Raw genomic sequence first — 25,153 nt, forward strand, 5'->3', positions numbered from 1 at the left:
ATCGCTAAGTATATAATTTATTCTGCATTTTAAGAAACTAATACATTTTGTATAAATAGAAACTGTTCAAAGTGGGTTGAGGTACTGTATTTGTTTGCTGCATCTTTCATTCTGAAGCAGCCACTCCGGTTGCAGCATTAGGCAACAAATCACTGAATCTTACATTTGACTACACAGTGTGAATGTGTCCAGTTTTCCTAAAAATGACTGCATCAGATTCATGGTTTAATTACAGCATGATCGTTACCATCTGTTAATGATAATTATTTATCCATATGCTCTTGCTAACATGTTTTTGGCATGTGTCTGTCAGTTGAGCATCATAGCACACAACTGATTTCTAATATTTTTTTGTGCTGCTTGCAAGACCCTTCATTGTGAGAGTCCATTGTTCAAGAAATGTAGTTTGTTGTATTTAAACCATAAGGCAATATTGAATTGAGCACTCTCAATATATTTCCCAATTAACTCTCCTCATGGGATCTCTCTTATTGTTCAGGGTCCTCCTGGACCTCCTGGGCCAATGGGACCGCAGGGTATAAAGGTAAACTTCTGCACTTTCTCTCACATTTTCTACCCCGACTACAATACTGAATGTTCTCCTTACGTGTGCAAATCAGCATGCTGACTTTCTTAAACCAACAAAATCATAATTTGACAGTACATTTTACCTGCATTTCTTTTGTGTTTGTGTTGGACATGTCTTTTTCTCCTCTTTTAGGGGGATCGTGGTATGCCTGGTCTCCCTGGACTCGATGGGGAAAGAGTGAGTTCATCATATGTAACCGTCATAAACTGCAACTGCCTGTTAAACCTCCAGATGGGTGGAAGACGCAATTCTGACTCTTTTGCACTTTTGCTCACGCACTTTGAGAAACCAAATACTCATGCAAAGATTTTATTTGTGGACTCTCTCGCAGGGTTGTGTTTTTTCAATTTTATCATTCCATAATATGCACTTTATTAAGTATGTGGTAAATGCTGTCTCGGTGAACCTCCTAGAAGATGGGGAGTAAGACGATGGACCTTTTTGGAAACACCTGTGATACCCAGGAAATTTTCATTGATTTCTTTTTTTTTTTTTTTTTTTTTTTAGGATAGCTGCAAACCCCAACTTTTATCAGTGTGCTGACAATTCAGTCTGTCATAGATTACAAATACCTTGGCATTCTGCTCAAGCTTAAGATAAACTGGACCCGTGAAGTGTCCTCATGAGCACTAAGATACATCAAAGAGTGCTTTTTGGAGAAAATTTTCTCCTTTAATGTCCCCAGCAAGGTACTCCAAATGTTTTTGTTCAAGGGAACAAAGGCCTTTATGTAAATCGCTTTATCTTGATGAGGCCAATAACTCAGGATTACATAAATTCCTTTCTAACCCTCTATGTGTCCATTTTTTGCCCCACCCGTCTCAGGGCTACAAAGGTTCCAAAGGAGATATGGGAATGCCTGGAGCTTCAGGGGAGAAAGGGACAACTGGTTTACCTGGCCTCCCTGTAAGAGCCTACATATATAGTCTAGCCCACAAATCATCTGCAGAATCTTTGCTTCTGGTCATGATAACTCTTCAGCCAAAAACTACATATGAGTCATGAAGTTTTCTTTATTAGGGTGTCAATGGGTTGAAAGGGGACAAGGGAGATTCCGGTCTACCTGGTCCACAAGGTCCTTCTGTAAGTCACATTAAAGATATTCGTTATGACTCTCTAAAAACACACTCTAGTACTTTAAAAATGCTGTTTGGTGCAAACTTTGATACTGCTAATGTGAAATGCAGTCAAAATGTGCTCTTGTAAGAAAATATCTACAATTAATATTTGCAGATCAGTGGACCTCCAGGACCACCAGGGCCCCATGGACCCCCAGGACCCATGGTGAGAGTTTCTTCTACTTACTACTATGTAATTTGTACTTTCCGCCTTGGAACATCCCAAGACTTCATTAATCACATGCAGTCAATCTACAAATATAAACTTGTGCCATTCAAGACCATACTCACAAAATATTGACTAACTATATAAAAAATAAATATTGAATAACTGATAATAATAACAATACAATGAGGTGTCGTATAATGTGTTAGCACAAACCTTTCTCCTCCAGTGTCCAACTTGTTTTTAGTTGAGTGTTTTCATTTCTTTTTGTTGCAGGAGGGAAAACACGTGAAATAATACTGTGATTACACACCAATTAACCCCAGTAACCTCACAAAGCGTTTATAGAAGTTCGCAACAAATGCAAGCCAAGGTTAATTAAACATGCAAGTCATATTGACCTCAGATAGTTTAACAGTCTCCTTCTCCAGCCAACACACTGGTGCAGTCAGTTTGTGATTGCCTTTAACAGCTGAATATTTGGAACCCAATATACCGGTTTGTCCCCAGTGTAACTAATTCCACAGCAGTTTTTGTTTGTTTAAAGTCATTTATGAACAAAGGACAAACAAAACACAGGGCCAAGGGCCTGGCAGTACTCGAGTGTGGAAAATTTCTGCACCTCGTCCTACTTGTCCCATCCTTCTCTTCAACAGCAAATTATTAACTGTAATTTGGATAAAAGGGAGGAGAAGAAAAAAGAGATGGAAAGGGTTAAAAATTATTTAGTATATAAAGTAAAGTTAATGAGATAACAATAATGACGCCAGCCACAAACTAATATTGTTAATAACTAATATTTTATTATTATTTTTTTTATTTTATTTTCAGGGCCCTCATGGTTTCCCCGGACCAAAGGTAAGTCTCAGAAAGAAAGTAAGAGCGCAGCCACTTCAAATATATGATAACAATTCACATTCAGGTCATCATGACTGTAATTAAACCAAGTCACACATTTCTTTATTAGTCTTCCCAACCATTATTCTCTGGTGAGGAATTTGTAATTATAGTGCTGTAATATTAATACTACTTGTCTTTATAGTGGTGTGTGTCTTCAGATGCCTCATTTAAGTCTGTTTAAAAGTAAAATGTTTCATAATTGTTGAAAATAACAAGCTTTAAATGACTGTTCATCTTCATAAGCGGCCCATTTATATGTCGGTTTCATACAAGACATAAAGAGGCTGATGACGTTTTAGAGATGGCAGGAGAAAATATTTCCTGGACAGACGGGAAGACACAAGACAAGCAGGTGCGAGTTCAGAGACGTTACTTCCCTGGTGTCCTTTGTTTTTCCTTGGTTTGTTTTAGGGGGAGCCTGGTTTGCATGGTTTGAAGGGGATGCGAGGAGAACCCGGGCACAAAGGGGACCGTGGACCACTGGGTCTCCCTGTGAGTACAGCCATGCATTGTGGGTAAACTCCACCCAAAGGCTCTGTCCTTTATTTCCTCAGACATCCATAGAAGTCTCTCATCTGATTTGATGTCTGATTTCTTGTTGTTTATTAGCTCCCAGATTTGAATGTGTGTCTGTGTGTGTGTGTGTGTGTGTGTGTGTGTGTGTGTGTCTGTGTGTGTGCATGTGTCTATATGGCCTTCTCCATTTTCTTGTCGTCATTTTCATTTGCCTGGGCCGACTATTTTGTGACCCTTCCCTGTAACACACAGTGTAATTTAGTTGTTGTAAACCCTGCCATCAACCTGTCCTAATAACAGTGTTCATCTGGTACTAATCCCGCCTTGTTCATGTCACTCATACCTCCATAACCACACAGGGAGCCTCCGGCTTGGACGGCAAGCCCGGAATTAGGGTGAGTGTCATGTGACCAAGAGGCTTCACCACCCAACTTCTGCCTACTTTTCTCCCTCTCACCCTCCATGCAGCCCCCCACCCTTTTTTTCCCTCAGATTCTTCACCACCATCAACCCATTTTATCATACCTCATTGGAAATGAAGTTGTGTAAGATTTTGTTGGATGTTTACACTTTAGATAAGAGTTGAATGAAGCCACACTAAGATTAATTCTCAGGATAGCGACCATGCAGAAAGCTGTTACAGCAGGTATTTCCAGGCTCTCGCTTTGTCCCGTGTTGCATTAACTCAGTATTAACACACACTCATACATTAACTGTGTCAGCAGTGTTGTAAACGTCCTTTGTGGCCAATGCACGTGTACTAGCAGCAGTCGTGTGTGCCGGTTGTAGATCAGTGCAGTTGGGAAATTTTGTTCAAATGTGGACGCCAGACATGATTTTTGCTTTTCATTGGTTGTTTCTTTGGAAAATCAGTTTTATTTTGAAGTACCTGCTATATTCCAATTATATGAGCTCACCGTGACAAAACTACTGTTTACAGGGCATGGACGGGCCTCCGGGTCCTGCCGGTCCAGCTGGGCCGAAGGGTGACAGAGTAAGATCAACATTTAAATTTTATTTATACCTCTCCAATGATACGGTACATTTTAATTTGAGCTGAGACTCATTTTAAAGTGAATGTTCCATGTGACTACAACAGTAATTCATTTGTATTAGGGGGAGAGAGGAGCACAAGGAGAGCCAGGACCAAGGGGACCATATGGACTACCTGTAAGTATAATGAACATATTGACAGGCTAAAGTAACATTAAGTGATGTGAGCTTGTGCGTTTATACCCATGACCAGATTCATGAATAGAGACTTAAAAACTACTGGACTAAGGAAACAAGTGAATAACACTGAACTCTCACTTGTTAGTATAATAAGGCTGATGAATGGTCTCGTAGTCTATCTACACACTCTCCATGGGTGCTGGTGTGTTTTTAAACATCAGTGGTGGTACATTCCTGAAAGAGACACAGCAAACTGAAAACGTGCCATTTCATATCAGGTTACACTGAAAACTTAAACTCTGCAGTATCACAATTAACAAGCTGGCACATTTCCCACATATTACTGTGGCAGATGGAAGTAAGCACCCTCACCATGAGGTTGAATGTTGTCTCTAATAGTTTTTTGTGCTAGAAAGGGCAAAGGTGAACAAAAAGCCTTAACTGAAAGAGTTAATGTGAGCATTTGCAAAAGAGCATCTCGACAGCGATGACACAACTGATGTTCTTTATTTGCAGGGAGCTGCTGGAACACCTGGCTTGGATGTAAGTCTCTTAAACTTTGTGTGCTTGATTTTTTTCCCCCAACCGTACCTTATGTCAAAGTTCATGAAAATATATATATATAAAATATAACAGCAGTAAAAATTTCATTCAGGCTTCATTTTCTCTTGTTGCACATCCTTCCACTTTCTCTTTCATTTATTTTTCTTTTCACCCTCTTTCAGCATTTTGCTTGTTTTTATTTTTTTTATTTTTTTTTTGGAGTCTCATAGGTTTTCTTCAGCTCTGTCAGCACTAATCTCTTGTCTTTGCACAGTAAAGAGTAATTAAGTTGAACTTTTACAGGGGTTACCAGGCTTAAGGGGAGAGAAAGGCGACGTTGGTGAAAGAGGAGAAAAGGTAGATGTAGAGAGGATATTATGACTTGTCAACCCCTTAACAGTTACAGAGGACTGATGTCAATGGACAGAGACAGGAAATATACTGTAAAGGTACTCTGTGTAGCTACTTTTTATGCTAAGTTTACGTTTCTCCTAATTTCAAACTCATCAGATACTGCGTACAGTTATTGAAGGGACAAGAGTGGTTGAAAGGAATTTCTGTTGAATTTTAACGTATGCCTCCTCATTTCTTAAGATATTCTTAACGTGAAGTCTCTTTGGGAGGTTTTCTACTTTCACAAGAGGTGAACTCATCAACCAGAATTAGAATAAGTGGATAACAACTCCATACAATGTAAACCTTTGCATAAATTATCATCCTCAATCCAGCTTTTGTTCTCCACTTTTCAATGATTTGTCATCTCATTTCTCAAAGTCACAAGTCGAATCTCATTCAGAAGCATCACAAAAGAGATTTCAATGTGTTAGACTGAACAAGTCCATTGACAACAGGCTCTTGAAATTCACATTTGTTTTGTTTCTGTTGTCTCCATGCATGAACGCAAACTTAAAACATATCACTTCCATGAGTTCTTGAGCCTGTTGACAGCGCCTCCTTGCTCGTGTATTCAGTAGTTCATATCTGTCAGTGCTTAATCTGTATGTTTCCACACTTGCTAACACCTCTAATATGTGTCTTAGATGTTTTTCTTGTCTTTGAGGAACTGTATCCCATTCCTTGGCACATAAAGATAAACATGCACTTCATTCGGCACGCTAACGTCTCTGTGAATCTACTGACCATTTGAAGTTGAGCAACGCAGGATTATTCAATTTTTTAGAAATAAACAAGCACTGTAGCGCTTTTAATGATGAGTTGCATGCAGTATTGTAAATACATCTGCAAAATTCATGCCATTAAAAGTACAATTACATCTTAAAAACTGCATATTTCATCTCATGAAAGGTCAGAAAAGATTTTACGTTTGTGAACTTCAGTACAAGCAAGCGAGCTTCTGACATCATTGCAAGCTTTTTTTCATATCAACCTCAGATAACAATATGAAAAATTTCATCATATGATAAATTTGCAACTTTTCATTCAGTACTTTGCTATTCTCTAATGCATGCTTTGAATGACAGAAGACTAACCCAAATATGAAGGGATACAGTTTGAACGTTTTCATTGTGCAGTAGATTCTAATTCTGTCCCTCTGGACGTTTTTTTCCCTGCTACTCTTTCTCATCCTTTGTGCCCTTTACACTACCGTTTTTGGCGAACAGCTCTGTTTTTTACTACTTCCTTCTGTACTATTCCCCTTTTCGTCTTCCTCCCATCCTGAGGAATGTTTTTAGAACACCCAGTGCTGTCTGATATCCCCTCCTCTCTAACATTGACCATGTCTCCTTCTCCTTTGTGGGCCACAGCCTCCCTATTTAATCACACCAATCCTAATAGCAGTGCTGTCCCAAATGTTCAAAAATGATGTTAACGTGAACAAATCGTTGTATCCACAGGGGGAGAAGGGAAAGAAGGGCAAAAAAGGGCCTAAGGGCGAGAAAGGAGAACAGGGTGCCCCTGGATTAGATGCTCCCTGCCCATTGGTATGTCCCAACTGTGAGCTGGAAATCGTCTTCCAGCCGTGTAGATCGGTCGTCCCGAACAAGGATGAGCGCCCTGTGGCTAAACAGATACCCAGCATCCAGCAGAGCAAAGCAACCTGAAACACAGAGTCTATCACTTACTCCTGGAACTCTGCTATTCGGACACCAAAACATGCCATTAAACGCTGAAAAACATATCATTTCGGCTAGATCGTGGTATCAGCAAGCTCACAGGGCGGTTCCTCCCTCGTCCCCCACCCTTGAGTCTGTCGTAGCGGACGGATGCAGGGGTGCGAAGGGTCTGTCTACCTCTCTCCAAGTAACACTCCTAGGTCATCTTTGCAAACAGGGTTTCCGGGGATTTAAGGGTGAAAAGGGGGAACCAGGGCAGCCAGGTCTGGACGGGCTGGATGCCCCATGCCAATTGGTACAGTATTTCTCTTTTTCCTCCACCTCTTACCCATGCATGCCACTCACCTTCAGTCATTACTGAAAACAACGCATGCACGTCTTGAGAGCCTGACAATAATGAACAAGCCTTAGTTTAATCACCAACATAGATTTCACTAACTTCCTTACTGCAAGCAGCCTCTTCTAGATAATACATCATTACAGGTGAACTGTACAAAATAAGCCTATGATTACCAATATAACTGATATCCCTCTAACAGAATCCTGACATTCCCTTGATTAAAAGTGGAAACAAAGTTCTGCATAAATCCCGTTTCCTTCTAGCTGATTTCCAAATGAATCCTGTTACCTTTTAACACTAACACAGATTCCTTTACTGATGCCATGCTACTGGCACATGGACCCCTCCTCTACTCTGTTAACTCCCCTTTTCCCCTTCCTGTATTTGTACCAATTGGGCCAGACCACGATACAAAGAGAAAACCAGCAGCTGGAACTGCTCCAGACCTATTCAAGAAGAGGAAATGAAGAATTTTTATTCATGCTTCTTATGATGCTTTCTGCTTCGGAAGAAGCGCTGTGGTTTGCATGAAGGTTTGAAAACGACAGGCAGACATGTTGGTGGTTAACGTGCAGAACTAGTTTTAAAAGGTCATAGTGATTATAAGCATATTGTGTGTATTGGGTTTCAGTAGGTGATATCATAAAAATCATTCCATTAAATTACATCTGCATTCATTTACATGAACCAGCTGCAAAAATCTTAATATTTTATTTTTAAGATAAACTTCCTGATTTTGTTATAGTGTGCTGAAACACATATGTGGGGCAACTATAAATGAAATCAGAGACTAAACTGATGATGTGCATGAGCTTCTGTTTATTTTACTGTTTGTTACATGCATGACTGAGAACACACTCTTGCAGCTTCCAATAGATGTAATATTTCATTTGGATTCAATATAACGCTCCGAGGTGCAGAGGAACTTAATCTCACATCAGGTGCATTACGAAAGAAAATGTTTGTGCAAGTTGCACTCATAGATTTCCTTCACTAAACTTGACACTGTAACATCAAAATCAATATTTGAACATGGATGCCTTTCACTAGACCGCAGCCCCACTGTTTAAATTCTGATGTCTTTCAATGTCCAAAAAGAAGTTTATAATCATCATGTGGAACAAGAAACAGTATAATTCATGTGGTTAAGTGAAGCTTTCTGCTGGAAAAACTTTGCTTCTGGTTTGATGTAGTGATTGATTTTACTCAATTTGGCAGTTTGTCTGCATGTGTGAAATCCTTCTATGAAGTCACTATGATGTGGGCAGGATGGGAGATTTTGTCTCTACTGTCTTCCACATGTGATTTAGACTTATTACTGAGATGCTTTTTTTGTCATGAATATTTAAAATTCACATTTATGACATGTTTTTTGTGGCTGGAAATCCACTCATACACGTGTTGACAGTAAACCTCACATTCCTGTTTCAGCCCTCATAATTTTTTCTTCCCTGCTGCTCTCCTCCAAACAGGGCCCAGATGGATTACCAATGCCTGGTTGCTGGCAGAAGGTAAGACAAGTAGTATGACAGACGTAAATAGTGCAACTATACATTTGTAGAGTGAACAAAAAATTAGGGCCATTTCAAAAATGCTTCAAAGCGACAGTAAAATGACTGTTTGTGTCCTTAATTTGCATCTGGGTTTGGAAAGGAGAATCGAAATTAAGTTTTAAGACAGCATTCAACTATTCTTTCCTGTCAAAAAGTGCTACTAATATTTTGTTCCCTCCACGTCACTTCATTTTTATTTTCATGTGGGTTTTAGCTTCTCTCTGTGTGCATGTGTTTTCGGTCATAACCGTGTGAAACCAGCTCAAGTGATGAAACAATGTGAAAACCTGTCCACCTTCATGTCATTCTTTCTCCTGTGTTTTTTTTCTTGCAGTGATCACTCTAACCCCGAAACGCATGGAGTTTGTAAATAATGCTTCTTTTATGGTATTTATAGTTTTTTTAATGGATTAAAAGAAAAAAAAAGTCTAAAGGAAAAGAAGTCTATGTGTACGATGATATAAAACGAGATAACCGTTCCCGAGTTTTACGCCCTAAGCTGCTTCTACTCACATCACCGCGTGTGGGGAAAAAAATAGTGTGTGTTTCCTGCTCTCTCACATCCACATCGTGGTGGAGTTCAGATCCTTGGCTGGTGGCAGAACTTGCTTCTGTAGTCCTTGCATGGCTCAGACTGGAGCGTCACGGCCTGGCCCAGATTCACCAGGGGAGGGCGAAAAGGAGGAGGAGGAGGAGGAAGTTGGAGGAGGAGGGGGGGATCTGGACTGGCTCTCTAACACCAAACGCTAGGTGTTTTGTGTTGTTTTGTCTCAACCAGCTCACCACCGATTCATGCAGCACCATTTTCTAAAAGACTAAAAAGAAAAAAAGACTGTGCCAAACAGAACATTGCACCCCTGACCCTGCAATAGCATGAGTAGTATATTCAAACTATATTTATATGTATTGTACATACATGTCACTGTTTTGTGGTTGCGTGATGGCTTCTGCAGAAAAGAAAAACAACACTAACATACAAAAATGACACCCCCAAAGCTCTGAATTAGTAATTTTTTATTTTATTTTATTTTTTGCTTTCCTTTAATCTTCCCAAGGGAGTCACACCATGGCTGGTAGCCTGAAAATCCCCAGAAAGTAAAAGAATATTGTTGCTTTATTGTGGTGATGCCTGCGAGAGAGTATGATATCAGCAGGTTTTCACTGTTGCACTCACATGGCTCGACGTCATCATCATCATCGTCGTCGTCGTCGTCGTCGGTGTGGCTGCTCCCAACAGACACGTCTGCGGACAGGAAGGGATGGGGTTGGGTGGGTAGGGGGGGGTCTTGGCAGGCTCGCTGCACTGACTGGAAAATAAATCAGGCTCACTTGGACACTTGGAGGACAGGCCTGCTCGGGGGCCCCCCCTCCCCTCTGAACAGCACGGGAATGGGTTCTGCAGGAGAGTCACCAAGAGTCTCATCGATCTCCATGGAGATCAGCTGGAGCATCTGCCTCTAAGTGACAAGGCAGCGCTTCAAGGTCTACTGAGAGCGTTAACAGAATGCAATCACGTTTTATTATTTAGTTTTTGCTCTCATTCTTTAACATTGTTTGTATTTTGTGTATAATAGCCTTTGGTGCCTCAAGCTTTTATTCATTCCTTTATCTGAAATGTACATGTTTATATCATTATTTTTGAATTATGAGGATTGGTGTTTGTCTCAGAAGGGTGTGTGCTTTGTTCTGTTCAAAAAAAAAAAAAAAACATTGTGAGAGCATTGAAAAGACACACATTGAGCACTGTTTTTTCCTCTAAATTGTTTCTACAGGATGTTGAAATAGCATGTTGGTCATAGCTTCACCAGAGCTTACAGTAAGACTGCATCCATTTTGACTGTACAGCCTCTGATTGTACCCACAGTTTATGAAGGAGCTCATCCTGCATTGTTGCAAAAATGCTACTCGTTCATTCTGGACCTGTTTTGTGGGATTTTAATTGTAGAGTTCACTGCATGTGGACAGTTTATCACTTTTGGATTTCTTAAGTATTGATAATAAGCTTTGATTTGAGCAAGTGTGTCAGCTTCATTTCAGGGTTGGGATTCAGATTTAGCTGAACGTACAGTCGCTACAGTCTAATGCAACAATCTCAGTTGCATCACACTGCTCTTTTACACTTCATGTATTGTCTTAAGAATATGGAAAACAGGCATTACAATGCAAGAAAAGCTAAATTTGACTGACACAGTCAACTGGTAAACTTCCATTAATGCACCACAGTTTAAGTGGCGGCCAGTTATGTCACATTCCATATCAAATGGAGCAAAAAAACAAAAAAATTAAAAAAGTGGAGCCACCGTAGTTCATTCATCTTTTTTTGTTTCTCATATTCAGACTGCCTTCTAACATAGTAGGTGCTATGCAAGGTGACACTTCTTTTCTTCAGTGTTAGAAATATGCATGAATGATTTACTGTAAGGGCCGACGTGAAAAAAAACCAACATTTTGTTGTGATGTAGCAGCAACCACGGGTGGACAGAAAAAAGGATCAGTTTGGTTTCTGTTCGATTCACAGTTCATCTCATCGTTCTGAAGAATGGATGCACATCTGTATAGAATATCATGGTGCTACCTGATAGTAGGTCAACATCAGCTTAGTTGATGCACTCTACCAGTGGCAAGAACTACACAACAGGTTTCTTTATTGTTGTTGGGGTTTTTATGTGTGTAACATTTTAAAGTTTTTCTTGTGCATATATTTGTGTATTTGTCTCAGTATTTTAAGTGGTACGTTATTTATTTTTCTATGATTTCTTAAATGAAGGCATTTTGGTTCTAAAGAGCATTCCTCGCGTTTCCTCTGCGTCTCTGCTGACATTATGAAGAGTTTTGGATCGTGCGGAGGCATCACCGAACAGTTATGCAAACGGAGCAGTGTGAGGGGTGGGGTGGGGCGTTGGGGTGGTGGTGGGTCATTTACAAATTACAGACCAGCGCGTATTCACTGTGCATTTAATTCAGCTTGTAGGCCTTACAGTGGAATACATTTGCTTTTATTTAATTTTGCGCGTCGAAAAGATTACTGATGGCCTGAATGTCGGTCAGGATCAGCCAATGCAACTGCATAAAAATTAAATATCACAGCTGTTTCTCACGCGTTCTCTTCTCTCTCTCTCTCTCTCTCTCTCTCTCTTTCTCTCTCTCTCTCTCTCTCTTTACATTGAATGTAGTTTGATATATGTATAGTGGATTATTAATGTACTGTTACAATGTGTGCTCATTTGACAAGAAGTGCAATTTATACTTTGGTTAATGTGCGTAGCATCAAATGCAGCTGTAACATCACATCAGTGTGATTTCTGGAGCTCCATTTGCTCAGTCATGCTACCCTGTATACCACTACCTGCGAAGAAAATGCTTATTTACCACAAGACAACAGAACACAAGTAAACATGGACCTTTCATTAAATATCCATTTTTGATTAGTTGAAATATTTCCTCAAATACTGTCCTTTCACTCACGTTTTAACATGTTATTTCCATGACTTCATATTCACTACATTTTTTGCCTTGAGTTGTTTTTTAATGTTGTATTTTGATTTCCAGCCTTCGTTACAGTATTTGCTCTCACAATTTGCTGTATCTTTAGCATGTGCAGCTAATTTTTTTAATAGATTTTTTTATTATTATTACTATTTGATTGATTCTTTTTGTTTGATCGATTGTTGTGTTTCCTTGTTAAAGTGTATGATTTTTTTGTTTATTCTGCTTTCTTAGCAGAAGTGCCAAAACATTTCAAACATTTATTTCCATCTCAATATTATCAGAGCTTGTGAGGAGCTCAAAAAAGGCTTACTGATAGGCCACATCTGTGCATTTGTCATTGTTGCAGAAATGCTCTGAGTCAAGTTTTCCTCTCAGTAGTACAGTCTACTACACCCACAAGCCACACTTCACTTGTCAAAACCTCAAAGATTAAACGTGCTGGTGTAGCATAACTGACAAAGTCCTATTCTAAAAGACACTGGTCTCTTATCAGCACCTGGAAACTCATACACATCTATGCCCTCCAAATGCACCACAGCCTTACTGAAATAATTATATTGCCACATACGCTCCTGATTAAAAGCACCTTTGGTGTACAGGATCAAAAATTCAAAGCAGAATCCACTTTTTTGTTTTTTGTTTTTTAGTTAAAACTTTTTTTTTGGTTGTGGTATATGCTCAGTTTGTGTTCTGTATTTGTATTACAGTACTCTTGGTTTTTTTTACCCACTTAATTGATATTTCTTTAAAGACCCTTGTGCTCACACATTACTATATTTCAAGGTGACATTTCATATGACTGTACTGTTGGAGCCAAATAAACACAGTCTTTCAAATACCTTAAAAAGGAGTGTTGCCTTTATTGGTCATCCCCAACATCCCATTTAGTGTCTTACATCACTGAAGATTGTGTTCTCTGTCAGAACGTATGCAACGAACAACCTGAAAAAAGTTCTGCAGTCAAAATGTTGTCTGAAATGTATAAATGATCAGAACTAAAAGTATCAAAAGTAAACCTATCATGCATTTTAATTGTTTTCTTTACTGAGGTAATTTTTGATGTCCAACAATGCATATTTTTTATTGATTAATAATATTTTGTCATATCATCCAGTTGCTGTGGTCGAACGTAGAGTAGAAGCAGGCAGAAATACGTTGAGTACAGCTGACTCAACTCCCCCCCAAAAAAAACTTTGAATCGAAAATTTTCATGAGCTAAGAATTTTTTTTCACGTAATCCAATGGGGTTTCGATTATTCGTTGTAATAAATATTTGTCGGACCAAAGCTAATCAAAAATCTGCCTGCATTTAAAGAATAGCCTTCACTGTAGAAGGCAAACTAATTCCAGACGACGTCCTGTTCAGCCGGCAGACACTGAATACCTGCTTTACGTCACTGTCCTCGAGACGTATCTGTGATCTGCTGTGACGTTCCGGCTAGGTGGCAGCACGAGAGGGCTGCGCGAGGCGCGCCTGCCCTTGTGCGTGGAGGTCTATATGTGTATGCGCGCGCACGCGTGTGTATAAAGCCGGGTCACTTCTGCTGGAGCAGATGTAGCCTGGTGAATCTGTGAGTCAGCGGGGATTGACGTGTGTTTTCGTGCATGTGTGCGTGAGTGTGAGTGAGTGTGTGTGTTTGTGTGTGTGTCGTACGCCAGCTGGACAACATCAGGATGTCAGCGGAAAAACTGGAGAAAAACAAGACGATATACTTGAGAAAGAAGCACATTGGGTAAGATAATTAACATCCTGTACTTAAAGTTTACAGTAAAGATGAAAGTACCACAAAGTTGATACCCTTTTTTATGTTTTTTTAGAATTTGTTCCACAACAAACTATCATAAAGGAATTTTATTTTCAAATACGTTGATGACAAATATTTGTAATCAAGCAGCTGAATCAATGAGGCCAATTCAAACGCAACTGAATTGGATTTTGATTAGATTTTGACTGATAATTTGTCATTGTGAAAACATCCAGTCCATTTGAGAGTATTGTGTTGCAGTACAGCTTATGGCATTAAGAGTTCATTTCAAAAGTAACAATATCCTTCTATTACCACTGTGCAACTGCTAAACCAGAGTGAAGGGCATACTTTGCACACGTTGTTGAAATATTAATATTAGCTCCTCTGCAGGCCATCTTGTAAGATTTTCTTCAGCCATGACCCAATCAAGATTGTGCAAGCCAAAGGCCAGTATATGTATGATGAAAAAGGACAACGCTACTTGGATTGCATCAACAATGTTGCTCATGGTAAGACACACAGTTGCACATAACACACACACACACACAGACAAACCCATAAAACATCATATACCTCTTTATTATTACTTAAATTTCCCCAACACCTGCAAAAGAGAAGAACGTAACAGACTCGTCCTCTCTTACATATGGGACATGTGTGTGACATGTGGGAGCCAGGCATTGGACTGGTTTTCACGAGATTGCATGAGTGGAATGACTCGGCAAACTGATCTGCTCTACAAAGTTGTCACGTCATGCACACTTAATTTGGAGTGACTAACCCTGCACTACTTGCAGACAGACAGGAATGTAAAAGTCAACCACATTCATTTCAGTATATGGCCTCTAATTATGTGCCTTTAAAATCAGCTGTCATGGTATGTTTTGACCTCAAATTGCAGTCAGCTGATTTAAAGCGTGGTTTTTTTTGTCCTGAACGTGAGGACCTCTTCGAATCCTGCATGCATCCTTTCTTCCATTTGTGCAGTGGGCCATTGTCACCCGGACGTGGTGAAGGCAGGAGCTCAGCAGATGGAATTGCTCAACACCAACTCGCGTTTCTTGCACGACAACCTTGTGCTGTACGCCCAAAGGCTGCAGGCCACGCTGCCCGACAAGCTGTCTGTCTGCTTCTTCGTCAACTCGGGGTATGTCTCTGCATTTTTGCAATCCTCAAACAACACACACATCATGAAGCTGACGTTTGTGGGATGTCCATCGGTTGGGGTTAGTGAAGGGGAACCAGATAAAAGGACGTCGTCCAAACGTGACTGACTAGCAAATTACTGTACTCAAGAGGAAACAACATACATTTTAAGTGTTGCAGCGTCATCCTTCTTGGAACAGCCTCCTGCTGGTGTGGATTTTCATGTGCGATGCTAATTAAGATGATTTTGGAGCAACAACAATATGAATCTGCTTCATAACACTTTGAAAGCTAAAAGTGAAAGTTCCAGATCAGCATTCCTAGGGAGAGTCTAGGATTCCAGACAATAAAGAAATATGACACAATATAATGCATGTCTGGCTTTGGACATTAAACGGGACCAGTCACAGTTGGTTACTTATTTACACCACTTGCTGGAGTGTTAACAGGAGTTATCTTAGCCAGGGTAATAATGTTGTAGATAATTATCTATATGCACTGAGCACCAGACTGAGTATTTATCAGTCCCAGGGGTATAAATTAGGGAAGTTATAAACCTTATGTTTATGGGCCTACTCCAAGGAACAGCGTACAACAACATTTTAGACAGAAGCGCACGTCCACCTCTTTGCTGCAACAGGAAGGAGGAGGACACTTTCTTGTGTGAACGCACCCCTGTGACCAAGGCAATGTCCATAATGACATAGCTGTCTGAGTGTGGTGTGAGAAGACTTGACTGGCCTGCACAGAACCCCGACCTCAACTCTTAGAGATGAATTGTAACACCTCACTGAAGTATGTGTGGCTGAATGGGAGCGAAATCCTCCCCGGAGGTGTGGAGGCTGTTATCGCACCATCATAATCACGTAATTATGATTTCACATAGGGGTGAAAGTCTTGTACGTTCACATACTGTTGGTCATGAAGAAAAAGACGTTAATGGAAGGGTGTGGGTGATGTTTTTACACTCATTTTTCCAGCTTTGTTGTTTTGTGTTGTGATTCCCTTTTAAATACACAGAACAAAGTAAGTAAAAAAGATGTAGTAGTCAGAGTAGTTAATATCTTAGATCTTTAAGAATTATTAAGCTTGAATCCCAAATTTCATTGCCATTGTAAATGGATCAGTATCATTTGCCCTCATAACGGGAAGTGAAACATCAAACTGTGACTGACGTCCTAGCGATATCCAGGTTTCACCTGTGTATCTTGTGGTGACTGAGTAACTCGGAGTAACCCTTGTCCCTTCGAACTTCAGCTCTGAAGCCAACGACCTGGCGCTTCGTCTGGCATGGCAGTACACAGGCCACAAAGATATCATCACGTTGGAAAAGTGAGTGCTGCCTCCCGGGTCATTGTTGGAAAACAGCTCGCACTCATTTTATTCAGAGACTTTTTCTTAAAATGATGATAAATCAGACTAAAGACAAATGGCTGACTTGGTCCATGGCCTTTGTTTTGCTTTGTTTGCAGTGCGTACCACGGCCACGTCTCATCGCTCATTGACATCAGCCCTTATAAGTTCCACCAGCTGTCAGATGCTGAGCAGAACCAATTTGTTCATGTGGTGAGTGCTTTTCCTCTCGCTGTGTGCCTGCCTGCACACTATTAAAACATCATGACTCAACCTGCACTACTGGGCTAAGGCAGGCTACTGAGTACCGGTAGTAAGCATGCAAAGGGTTATATGTGTGTGTGTGTGTGTGTGTGTGTGTGTGTGTGTGTGTGTGGATGAGAAAAGAGGAGGCACAAGCATGAAACACAAGTTACCACAACCCTGATTCCAAAGAAGTTGTGACTAATTATAATAAAACAAATTGTCATAACTTACTAATCCTTCTTGACATATATTCAATTGAAAACAGTGCAAAGACAACATATTTAACGTTGTAACTCATCAACCCCATTGATTTTTGAAAATAAATGCTTGGATATGGCTAGCGATGGCAACAATGCACTGCATTCTGGTTACAAATGTGGAGCATATGTCAAGTTAAGGATACATAAATATTCCATTGATCTCCTAACAATGTGCTGCATAGTCTATTTACTACCACACACTCATAGAATCATTATGTAAAGCTTTGGAATGAGGCAGAACAGGACAGTTGTGTCCTGGATGCTTTTTTTTTTTTTTTTTTTTTTTTGTACTATACAATGTTGAACTAAAACATATAAGACTGGAATTCAGATTATCTCTTAAGCCTCCTAACTTTATACATGTGCAATATGAAAATTTCCAGTCAAACTGAGTATGACTTTTAGTTCATTTTGAAAGCAGGACAACTTGAGAAAACACCACAATCTGGAGTGAGAGCTGAGTCCTTGCATAGTCCTGTTTTCCAGCGCTCTCCTGTGCACTGTGTTCTTTGATCGCCTCCGTGTAGTTTGATATGGCAGCTTCTGGAATCCCCACCTCTACTGTTACTTGCCAAAACTGTTTCGCCAGCTCAAATATTTTATTCATGATCATAGACACTAAGGAATCAAGCTGTCAGTCAGGTGCAGGTAATCCACCAGCTGAGCAATGTTTCAGGCTTACAACTAAGTTCTTGTTCACACTCAAACTGTGATGCCTGTTTGTCACAATGGGTCACATAAACCTGACATCTTTGTAGTCTGTTTGCATTCACTTTTTTGTGATAATGTGTTACACACTGTACAATCAGTTAAGCAGATGTGGCACGTGAATGTGCTTCAGTCATCATCTCGTCTCTTCTTGTCTCCTGTAGGCTTCGAGCCCAGATGTGTACAGAGGCAAATACAGAGTGGACCACCCTGACCCCGCCACGGCATATGCAGATGAAGTCAAAGATATAATACACAGAGTCAATGAAAAGGGAGGCAAGGTAACAGTTTGAGTCTGATATTGTTGTGTTAATCCAAAGCAGATATAACCTAAAGTGTTTGACATATGGGGACTTGATTGTTTTTTTGTTTGTTTGGGTTTGGTTGTTTTTCAAAGAGATGGGCCCCAAATACAGGAAAGAAATCTGGTGAGAATGTGAGAAAATTATTGTAAAATATTATTTGTTTGGGTGAGCACAGGATTAACATATCAAACAAAACACACAGGCAGTGATTTAAAGTGGCACTTCTTTACTAGGGGCCTACAGGGACATCATTCAGAATTACCATGCATTCATACACATGTACTTTTTACAGAACTGCAAGCCTCACACACATTGAAGTAAAATGTTTTTCCAAACAGAACCCATTCATCTACCACACTCAGAAGAAAACCTTGAAGGAACCAATGTATATTCACTGTATCATCACTCAACTAATCCTCACGTGGTATTTTTTTTCCCAGGATGTCAAAAAGCATGACTTGTCCTATCCTGCCTCTGATTCGCTTATCCTAACCAGTCTCACTGCTCATTGCCAACAGTGTTACCTAACCTACTGAATCAATGAAGGCAGTGAGTTCTAGCCAGTCTGAGGCAGAATATGGTGTGTCATGAGAACTGACCTGAAAAACCTTTTTGCCTATACGTCAAAGTATATCTAGAGTCTTCCAGTTTCCCTCAAAGACCTTCCTTTTACCTGTAAAGCTCGTATTCACGACTGAACTGTTGCGGGACTGAAGATCAAAATTTCGCAGACTTCGTTGAGGAAGTGTCAGTGATACAAGACCCTCAGAATAACATCACAATGAAGACAGGAAAGACTGATTTTACAGGTTTTACATGTGAAATTTCCTAACGAACGTTTTGGTTCATTTCATAAAAGGAAAAAAGAAGAGTTTAATGAAACCTTGAGTAAAGAGGTAAAAATGAAACTTTTTGCTCCCTTTTATTGACAAATACTCATTTGTTTTTTTTTTCACCTTTTCCTTTTTTCCCTTTTTCTCTCTTTTGTCATTTTTTTCTCCCAAATCTCAGGTTCTGGCCAAGGACTCTGGCTTTGGGGGTCAAATCCCCAATCACAACAACATGTGTTGGGGACTCTTAAGTTTGTTGGCCAATAATCGTTTGTTGAAAACCTCAACCCAGGGGCATATCCATGCTTCCAGTGATGAGAGGGATGGGACTTCAGTCCAGAGATTGTACAGAGTGCCTTTCTAATGGATGTTTGTGCAGTCTGCCAAATGGAGTATGATAACACTCTCCGTTTTGTGATAATGGAGAGACACTTGTATGTGATTAAATGTTGCACCCTTCTGAACTTAGAAGTGAATACACTGTCAAGATTTTGTAAAAGGTATTTCTCCACAGTGACCTACATTTCTGTCCAAGTGTCACATGATTGCCTCTCTCTTTTGTTTGTGCACTGCCAACTGAAAAGTGACACTTATGAAAGAGGGAGATCTACAGGTCAAAGGTGTCAGAACTCTATTTTCCACTTTATCGGTCTGATTTTAGATCGATAGACCTGACATATTTTTCCTTTTACGCAGATTGCCGCTTTTATTGCTGAGTCACTTCAGAGTTGCGGTGGGCAGGTCATTCCCCCTGTGGGCTACTTCCAGCAAGTGGCAGAGTAGGTACCCATGTTTAGATTTACTCGTGTTCACACTCACTATCTGATAGTATTTTACTCTCTTTTTCCACTGTTAAGAGTCAGCTCATTAACACAATCATTCACATCATTTACTTTAAGGTGTACTACATAGACAGAAGTAGTGTAATGGGGCAATGGGTTAATGGGGTTTTCAGGGGTTGGGCTCTGGCCCTTACTTCCAGTGAAGGGAAATTTTGGCTTCAGCCACGTTGTGCCAACAGTCTGGGGAAGGCCCTCTTCTATTCCAGCATGATTGTGCCCTGGTGCACAAAGCAAGGTTCATAAAGACATGGCTGGATGAGTTTGGTGTGGAAGAAAGTCACTGGCCTGCCCAGAGCTCAACCTCAACCCCATCCAACACCTTTGGGATAATCAGGAACGGAGATTGTGAGCCAGGCCTTTTGGTCCAACATCAGTGTCTGATCTCACTGTTGCTCTACTGCATGAATGAGCAAAAAATACTACAGAAACACTATAAAATCTTGTGGAAAGCCTTCCCAGAAGAGTAGAAGTTGTTACAGCTGCATAGCTGTCTGTGTATCCACACAGAAGGCTTCTTTCCCTCTACTTTTCTCACTTACTGCAACTTTGAATGGTGTGTTTTCAAACATCAACCGACAAATCCTGCATAGCACATCTTTCAGTAAAGGTATCAATGCCTCACAAGTAAAAGTCCTTCAATCAAAATCTTATTGAAGCATATCTTTTCACAAGCTCAGAAAAACAACGTTTTCAGGTTTTTGACATTTTCAGATCCAAGTGAGTTTATAGTTGCTTACTTTTTTACTTTTCTCAATTTATAAACATCACAAAGATTCACAATCAAAACCATTGAAGATGATTGGTTTTAAGGTACAATTACTTTAATGTACTTTATAACATTCCACCACTGGTTTTAAGTACTGTTGCATTTATGTGGGTGTTATGCCTCTTGAAGAGACTGAGCAACTAACGAGAGATGATCTCCACGCTGATGTCTACAGACATGTCCGCAAGGCAGGAGGAGTCTTCATTGCTGATGAAGTCCAGGTGGGCTTTGGCCGTGTTGGCACCCACTTCTGGGCTTTCCAGCTTCAGGGAGATGACTTTGTGCCTGACATTGTCACCATGGGAAAGCCCATCGGCAACGGCCACCCCATGTCATGTGTGGTGACGACCAAAGAGGTGGCAGAGGCCTTTGCATTATCCGGGATGGAGTATTTCAATACAGTAAGATCTTTAGTGGAGAATAATGAAGAACTGTGCTTGTACGGTAATATCATGATAAATCACTCTGTTTTTGTACCACCAAACACCCAAAACATGGAGGATCTAAATAGCAAAATTTTAAACTATAATGTGGTTATTATAATCTATAAAGAACTCACAAAGATTGCAGCGAGCACATGATAAGATCTTTGCTGTTGACTGGAAATGTTACAGACCCAACCTCATCCTTGACATGAAGACATTTGTCTGTATAGTTGTAGTTCTTGCCTAATGTATGGACACAGCTGTTTTCCACATTAGGGTTAAAATACATTACCCCTTCGAGACAGTCGTTTCTTTATTGATGGCGTCAGATTACAGTTATTTCCTGTGAAAGGCAAAAAAAAAAAAAAAAAAAAGTCTGCACAATACAAATGTAAGAGTTCTCTGTCTCATATTGAATTGATTTTCAGTCAGTTTGTTGCAATTTTTCTGTCACATACTAGTAATAGCTGAATTGTGTTGGAGTATTAATTTGTCAGTTTAGCAAAAAACACTGCTGTTACTCTGTGTCGTCCCGACGATTGAGCTGCTACTTAGGAGGTGTGAACATAACCCCAGTGTAATCTTTCCTCCATGTGTGGGTTTTGAACTTCTTAGTTTGGCGGTAACCCAGTGTCGTGTGCCATCGGTCTGGCCGTGCTAGACGTGATTGTGAAAGAGGATCTCCAGGGTAATGCTCTGCGTGTGGGGCGATACCTGACCAATCTGCTGGAAAAGCAGAAAGAGAAGCATCCACTGGTTGGAGACGTCAGGTAAGCAAACAGGTAGTGAAGCTGATCCGCAACACTGCAGATTGCTTCTACTAAATGCATGCTCTGGAGTTGTGTCTGTGTAATCTCTGGACCAGCATGGAAACAAGTAACTCCACAATGAAGTAGAATTTTGGTTGAGAGATTTGTCCTTCACAGTGATTGTCAGTTAAACATTGCTGGAGATTCTCTAATAGATTTATCTCGAACTCACTGACGCCATTAGGTTTTAACAAACTGCTATTTAAAACTTGAAATCGGTCACCATAAAGATAATATTAGCATGAAAAAAAGGCTCTTAAAACGCTTAATTTGGACTATCTTACATGAGCCAGAACATATTTTGGAAAAATTAAGTTTGTGAAGAGGGGGAGGAGATGTATGGGATTCTTTGTGTGTCAGAGATGACTAAACCAAATGGTGTCACATCTTGCAGGGGTTGTGGGCTCTTTGTTGGATTGGAGCTTGTGAGGGACAGGATGAAGCTCACTCCTGCTACAGCAGAAGCTCAAGAAGTCATATATAAGTAAGTGTGAGATGTAAGATTAGTGTTTGATGTCATGTAAGTAATTTTAAAGCAAAGAAGCTGCTTCGATGAAACCACTCTGCAGCCTTCTCTAGTCTCCATCCATCCATCCATTTTCTATACCGCTTATACCGTCAGGGCTGCGGGGGAGCTGGAGCCTATCCCAGCTGACTTTGGGCGAGAAGCGGGGTACACCCTGGACTGGTCGCCAGTCAGTCGCAGGGTTCTCTAGTCTCCTTTGCGGGAATTGCAACCGTACGTCTGCAGTCATGTTTTGGTGTAAACCAAAAAGCTGTGCAATGCTACCTTTGTACTCCATGAAGAACACTTACCTCAAGTCTCACAAAGGGCTTATATAGTAACGCTGAATCGATAAATCCACCTCATATGCACTCCAAAGAAGACTCATTATAACCTCATTAACTAGTGATGAGATTTCATTCATGAAGGCCAGTTTTTGAAATGATTACTCTGCATGTCACACCACATGTAAATATGATTAAAACATCTGACTGACAAAGATTCATTTCTCATGAGTTAATTAGTTCTTTGTTTTCCTCATGATTGAAAGGTGTTGTCAAAATACAATACTCTCAGATTGCCGCATAACTGCATTTTTGTGTACAGAATTTGAATGGAACAATACTCCCATCACTTTATGGTGAAGAGTTTTTCCTGCAATAGGCTTTGGTGACAACAAGCACAGGTGTAACTGATGACATTAATTAGGGGTGTGTTTATTTAGGGGTGGCTGCTGTTGCGCTGCACCCTGCCTTGCTGTCTTGGATTACTGGACACCTGCATGAAGCACAGATATTATTCATAATATTAGTTCCATCTGTGCTTATCCTGCTATGAGTAGTCCAATTGTCTGCTGTGAAAGAGGCATTTTTAAGTGTCTCAACCACTTCCTTTAAATCTGTAACTTGGACACAGAGTGCAGAATAATTCAGATTTTGTCTCAGGCTAAAGGAACAGCACATCCTTCTCAGTGCTGACGGACCACATCGCAATGTGCTGAAATTTAAACCTCCCATGTGCTTCAACACGGAGGACGCTGACCTGGTGGTGCAGAAGATCGACCACATTCTTACAGGTATTTATGTTTACTTTTTGTCTCGAGGGTGCTGTGTAGGATGGTGGAGCTGGAATACACTGACATCCCTCTGGCTTGTCCACTATCTAAAAGGATCAAGGTGTGTAATGGTATCCTACTGTTGACGAAAGAGCTCTCATTGGTGCGTGTTATTGTGTCTTTGTTTGCAGAGCTTGAGGAAGCCCAAGGCTTGAAGTTGCACAGCGCATTGAATGTAGAGAATAACAGCAGCAAAAGAAAGGTAAGTGTGACACTTTTGCTTGAATTTTATCCTCTCGAACAAACCCAAGGTAGTTTTTTTGTTTGTTTTTTGAACCAAAACTTACCAAACGATTTGCATAAAGAAGATAAAAAAGAAGACAATTACTAAAGATTTTCCAGACTAATCGATTTTGTTATTTCAATTTTATCTCTTTATGGTTTAATTTCAAGCTGCCAACTGATGAAAATGGACACCAGTATCACAGTGGGTTAGTACACAACAAAGGGAGCACAACAGGAGTTCCTCAAAAAACCAAAGAAACCAAACGTGTCAAGACATAACGCTACGTACGAATAGAGACAGCTGTGAAATGATATCACCTGATCTCAGATAACCGTCAACAGACAGAAATAAATAGTGATGTGTCTTAGTATGAAACCAAATGGGGACGTGATATACTGCAAATCTATCTCAGGTTTTTGTTTTTGTTTTTAATTGAGAATCAAGCATTTGTTCAACATGTGTATTATGGTTTCACTTCATTGTTTTAAAAAAAATTATCTTGATTGCGTAGAAGTTATCCTGCTAGATAAGTTGGATATTCTTTTTTTAATTTTTGCCAACATTTACTTGACCATGACTTTCAGGGAATCAGTATTTTAATAAATCAGAAACTCTTCTGTCAAAACATTCAATTGTGTTATAATGTGACTTTAGCATTAAAACAGTTTTTACTGATTTATACACATTGCTCACTGTAGTTGGAAATCAGGAGTACCAGTACAGTCTGTGGTGAATCTATCCATATTGAATAAAATACTTTATGAATATACTGAATGTGATACGTGCTTGTTGATCAACGGGGGGGAAATTCTGGCCCTTACCTCTGCCTTCGAGGAAGCTCTGCTTGAATCCAGCACATGTGGGATACACATGAAAGTGGAAACGAGTTCAAAAAAGTGGACTTCAGTGTAACTTATTCCAGTCTGTCTCAAACAAACATGGGCACTGTTTGACAAGTCAGCAATTATTTACCAATGTTTCCAGTCCCGTTCTTCGTAACAGAAGGGACAAAAGCCTTGAGTTTATCTCTTGCATGTTGGAGTACCCAGTCAAAGAGAGGCCCTTCTCCCAGACAAAAAAAAAATACGTAAATGTAATGTAGTACATCTGTGCAGCTTGTGAAATACCAAAGGTGTTATCTCAGTCTCTGGAAGGAGTAGACTTGGCTAAAGTTGCAGATCATTATGGAGAGAAGACAAGTGAACCTCTCAACACACATGCAGTGTGAATTCTATGTGGATAATGTAATGTCTCGGTTAATATTTGGACTTTTTTCACTAAAGGTTTGTAGTACGGTAAATAAAGATAACAATAGTAAAGGTATATAAAAAAAATAATAATAACAAAAAATAGGAAAACAAATACTTCATAGGTGAATTCAAGAGCCACTGATATTTTTTCTCTACAG

At 40.0% G+C, this 25,153-nt stretch overlaps 2 protein-coding genes across 10 annotated transcripts in view; both read left to right on the plus strand.

Moving 5' to 3' along the window:
• LOC124054535 (collagen alpha-1(XXV) chain) overlaps positions 1-9,434 on the plus strand; it is a 137,114-nt gene extending 127,680 nt beyond the window's left edge. For 4 of the 9 annotated variants that reach the window (XM_046380655.1, XM_046380660.1, XM_046380658.1 and 1 more), the window contains 13 exons: positions 500-544; positions 722-766; positions 1,415-1,495; positions 1,610-1,672; positions 1,823-1,873; positions 2,705-2,731; positions 3,185-3,265; positions 3,649-3,684; positions 4,230-4,283; positions 4,406-4,459; positions 4,979-5,005; positions 5,309-5,362; positions 6,862-7,198. In XM_046380655.1, the coding sequence (XP_046236611.1) occupies positions 500-544; positions 722-766; positions 1,415-1,495; positions 1,610-1,672; positions 1,823-1,873; positions 2,705-2,731; positions 3,185-3,265; positions 3,649-3,684; positions 4,230-4,283; positions 4,406-4,459; positions 4,979-5,005; positions 5,309-5,362; positions 6,862-7,068 (825 nt within the window). In that variant the 3' untranslated portion in view covers positions 7,069-7,198. Of the gene's footprint in view, positions 1-499; positions 545-721; positions 767-1,414; positions 1,496-1,609; positions 1,673-1,822; positions 1,874-2,704; positions 2,732-3,184; positions 3,266-3,648; positions 3,685-4,229; positions 4,284-4,405; positions 4,460-4,978; positions 5,006-5,308; positions 5,363-6,861; positions 7,199-7,297; positions 7,376-8,892; positions 8,932-9,307 lie in introns of those variants that run through there. The other 5 variants (XM_046380664.1, XM_046380663.1, XM_046380665.1 and 2 more) reach the window with 5 other exon arrangements.
• Positions 9,435-13,999: 4,565 nt separating this feature from the next.
• Positions 14,000-24,514, plus strand: etnppl (ethanolamine-phosphate phospho-lyase). Its single transcript, XM_046380852.1, has 13 exons — positions 14,000-14,195; positions 14,601-14,719; positions 15,198-15,357; positions 16,614-16,688; positions 16,829-16,922; positions 18,088-18,204; positions 19,755-19,837; positions 20,842-21,067; positions 21,707-21,861; positions 22,295-22,384; positions 23,350-23,480; positions 23,651-23,721; positions 23,913-24,514. The coding sequence occupies exons 1-13, from the start codon at positions 14,137-14,139 to the stop codon at positions 24,021-24,023; spliced, it is 1,491 nt and encodes a 496-aa protein (XP_046236808.1). The 5' UTR covers positions 14,000-14,136; the 3' UTR covers positions 24,024-24,514.
• Positions 24,515-25,153: the final 639 nt, after the last annotated feature.

The sequence above is a fragment of the Scatophagus argus genome, chromosome 23, assembly GCF_020382885.2.
Source record: "Scatophagus argus isolate fScaArg1 chromosome 23, fScaArg1.pri, whole genome shotgun sequence".
In the NCBI taxonomy this organism is placed as follows: Eukaryota; Metazoa; Chordata; class Actinopteri; family Scatophagidae; genus Scatophagus; species Scatophagus argus.

Bases quoted from the DNA above. Each gene is read 5' to 3' on its own strand.
- etnppl (XM_046380852.1), top strand. From the start codon at position 14,137: ATGTCAGCGGAAAAACTGGAGAAAAACAAGACGATATACTTGAGAAAG. The intron at 19,838-20,841 runs GTAGGTACCCAT...TGATGTCTACAG, and splicing joins TACTTCCAGCAAGTGGCAGA to ACATGTCCGCAAGGCAGGAG. The intron at 22,385-23,349 runs GTAAGTGTGAGA...ATTTTGTCTCAG, and splicing joins GCTCAAGAAGTCATATATAA to GCTAAAGGAACAGCACATCC.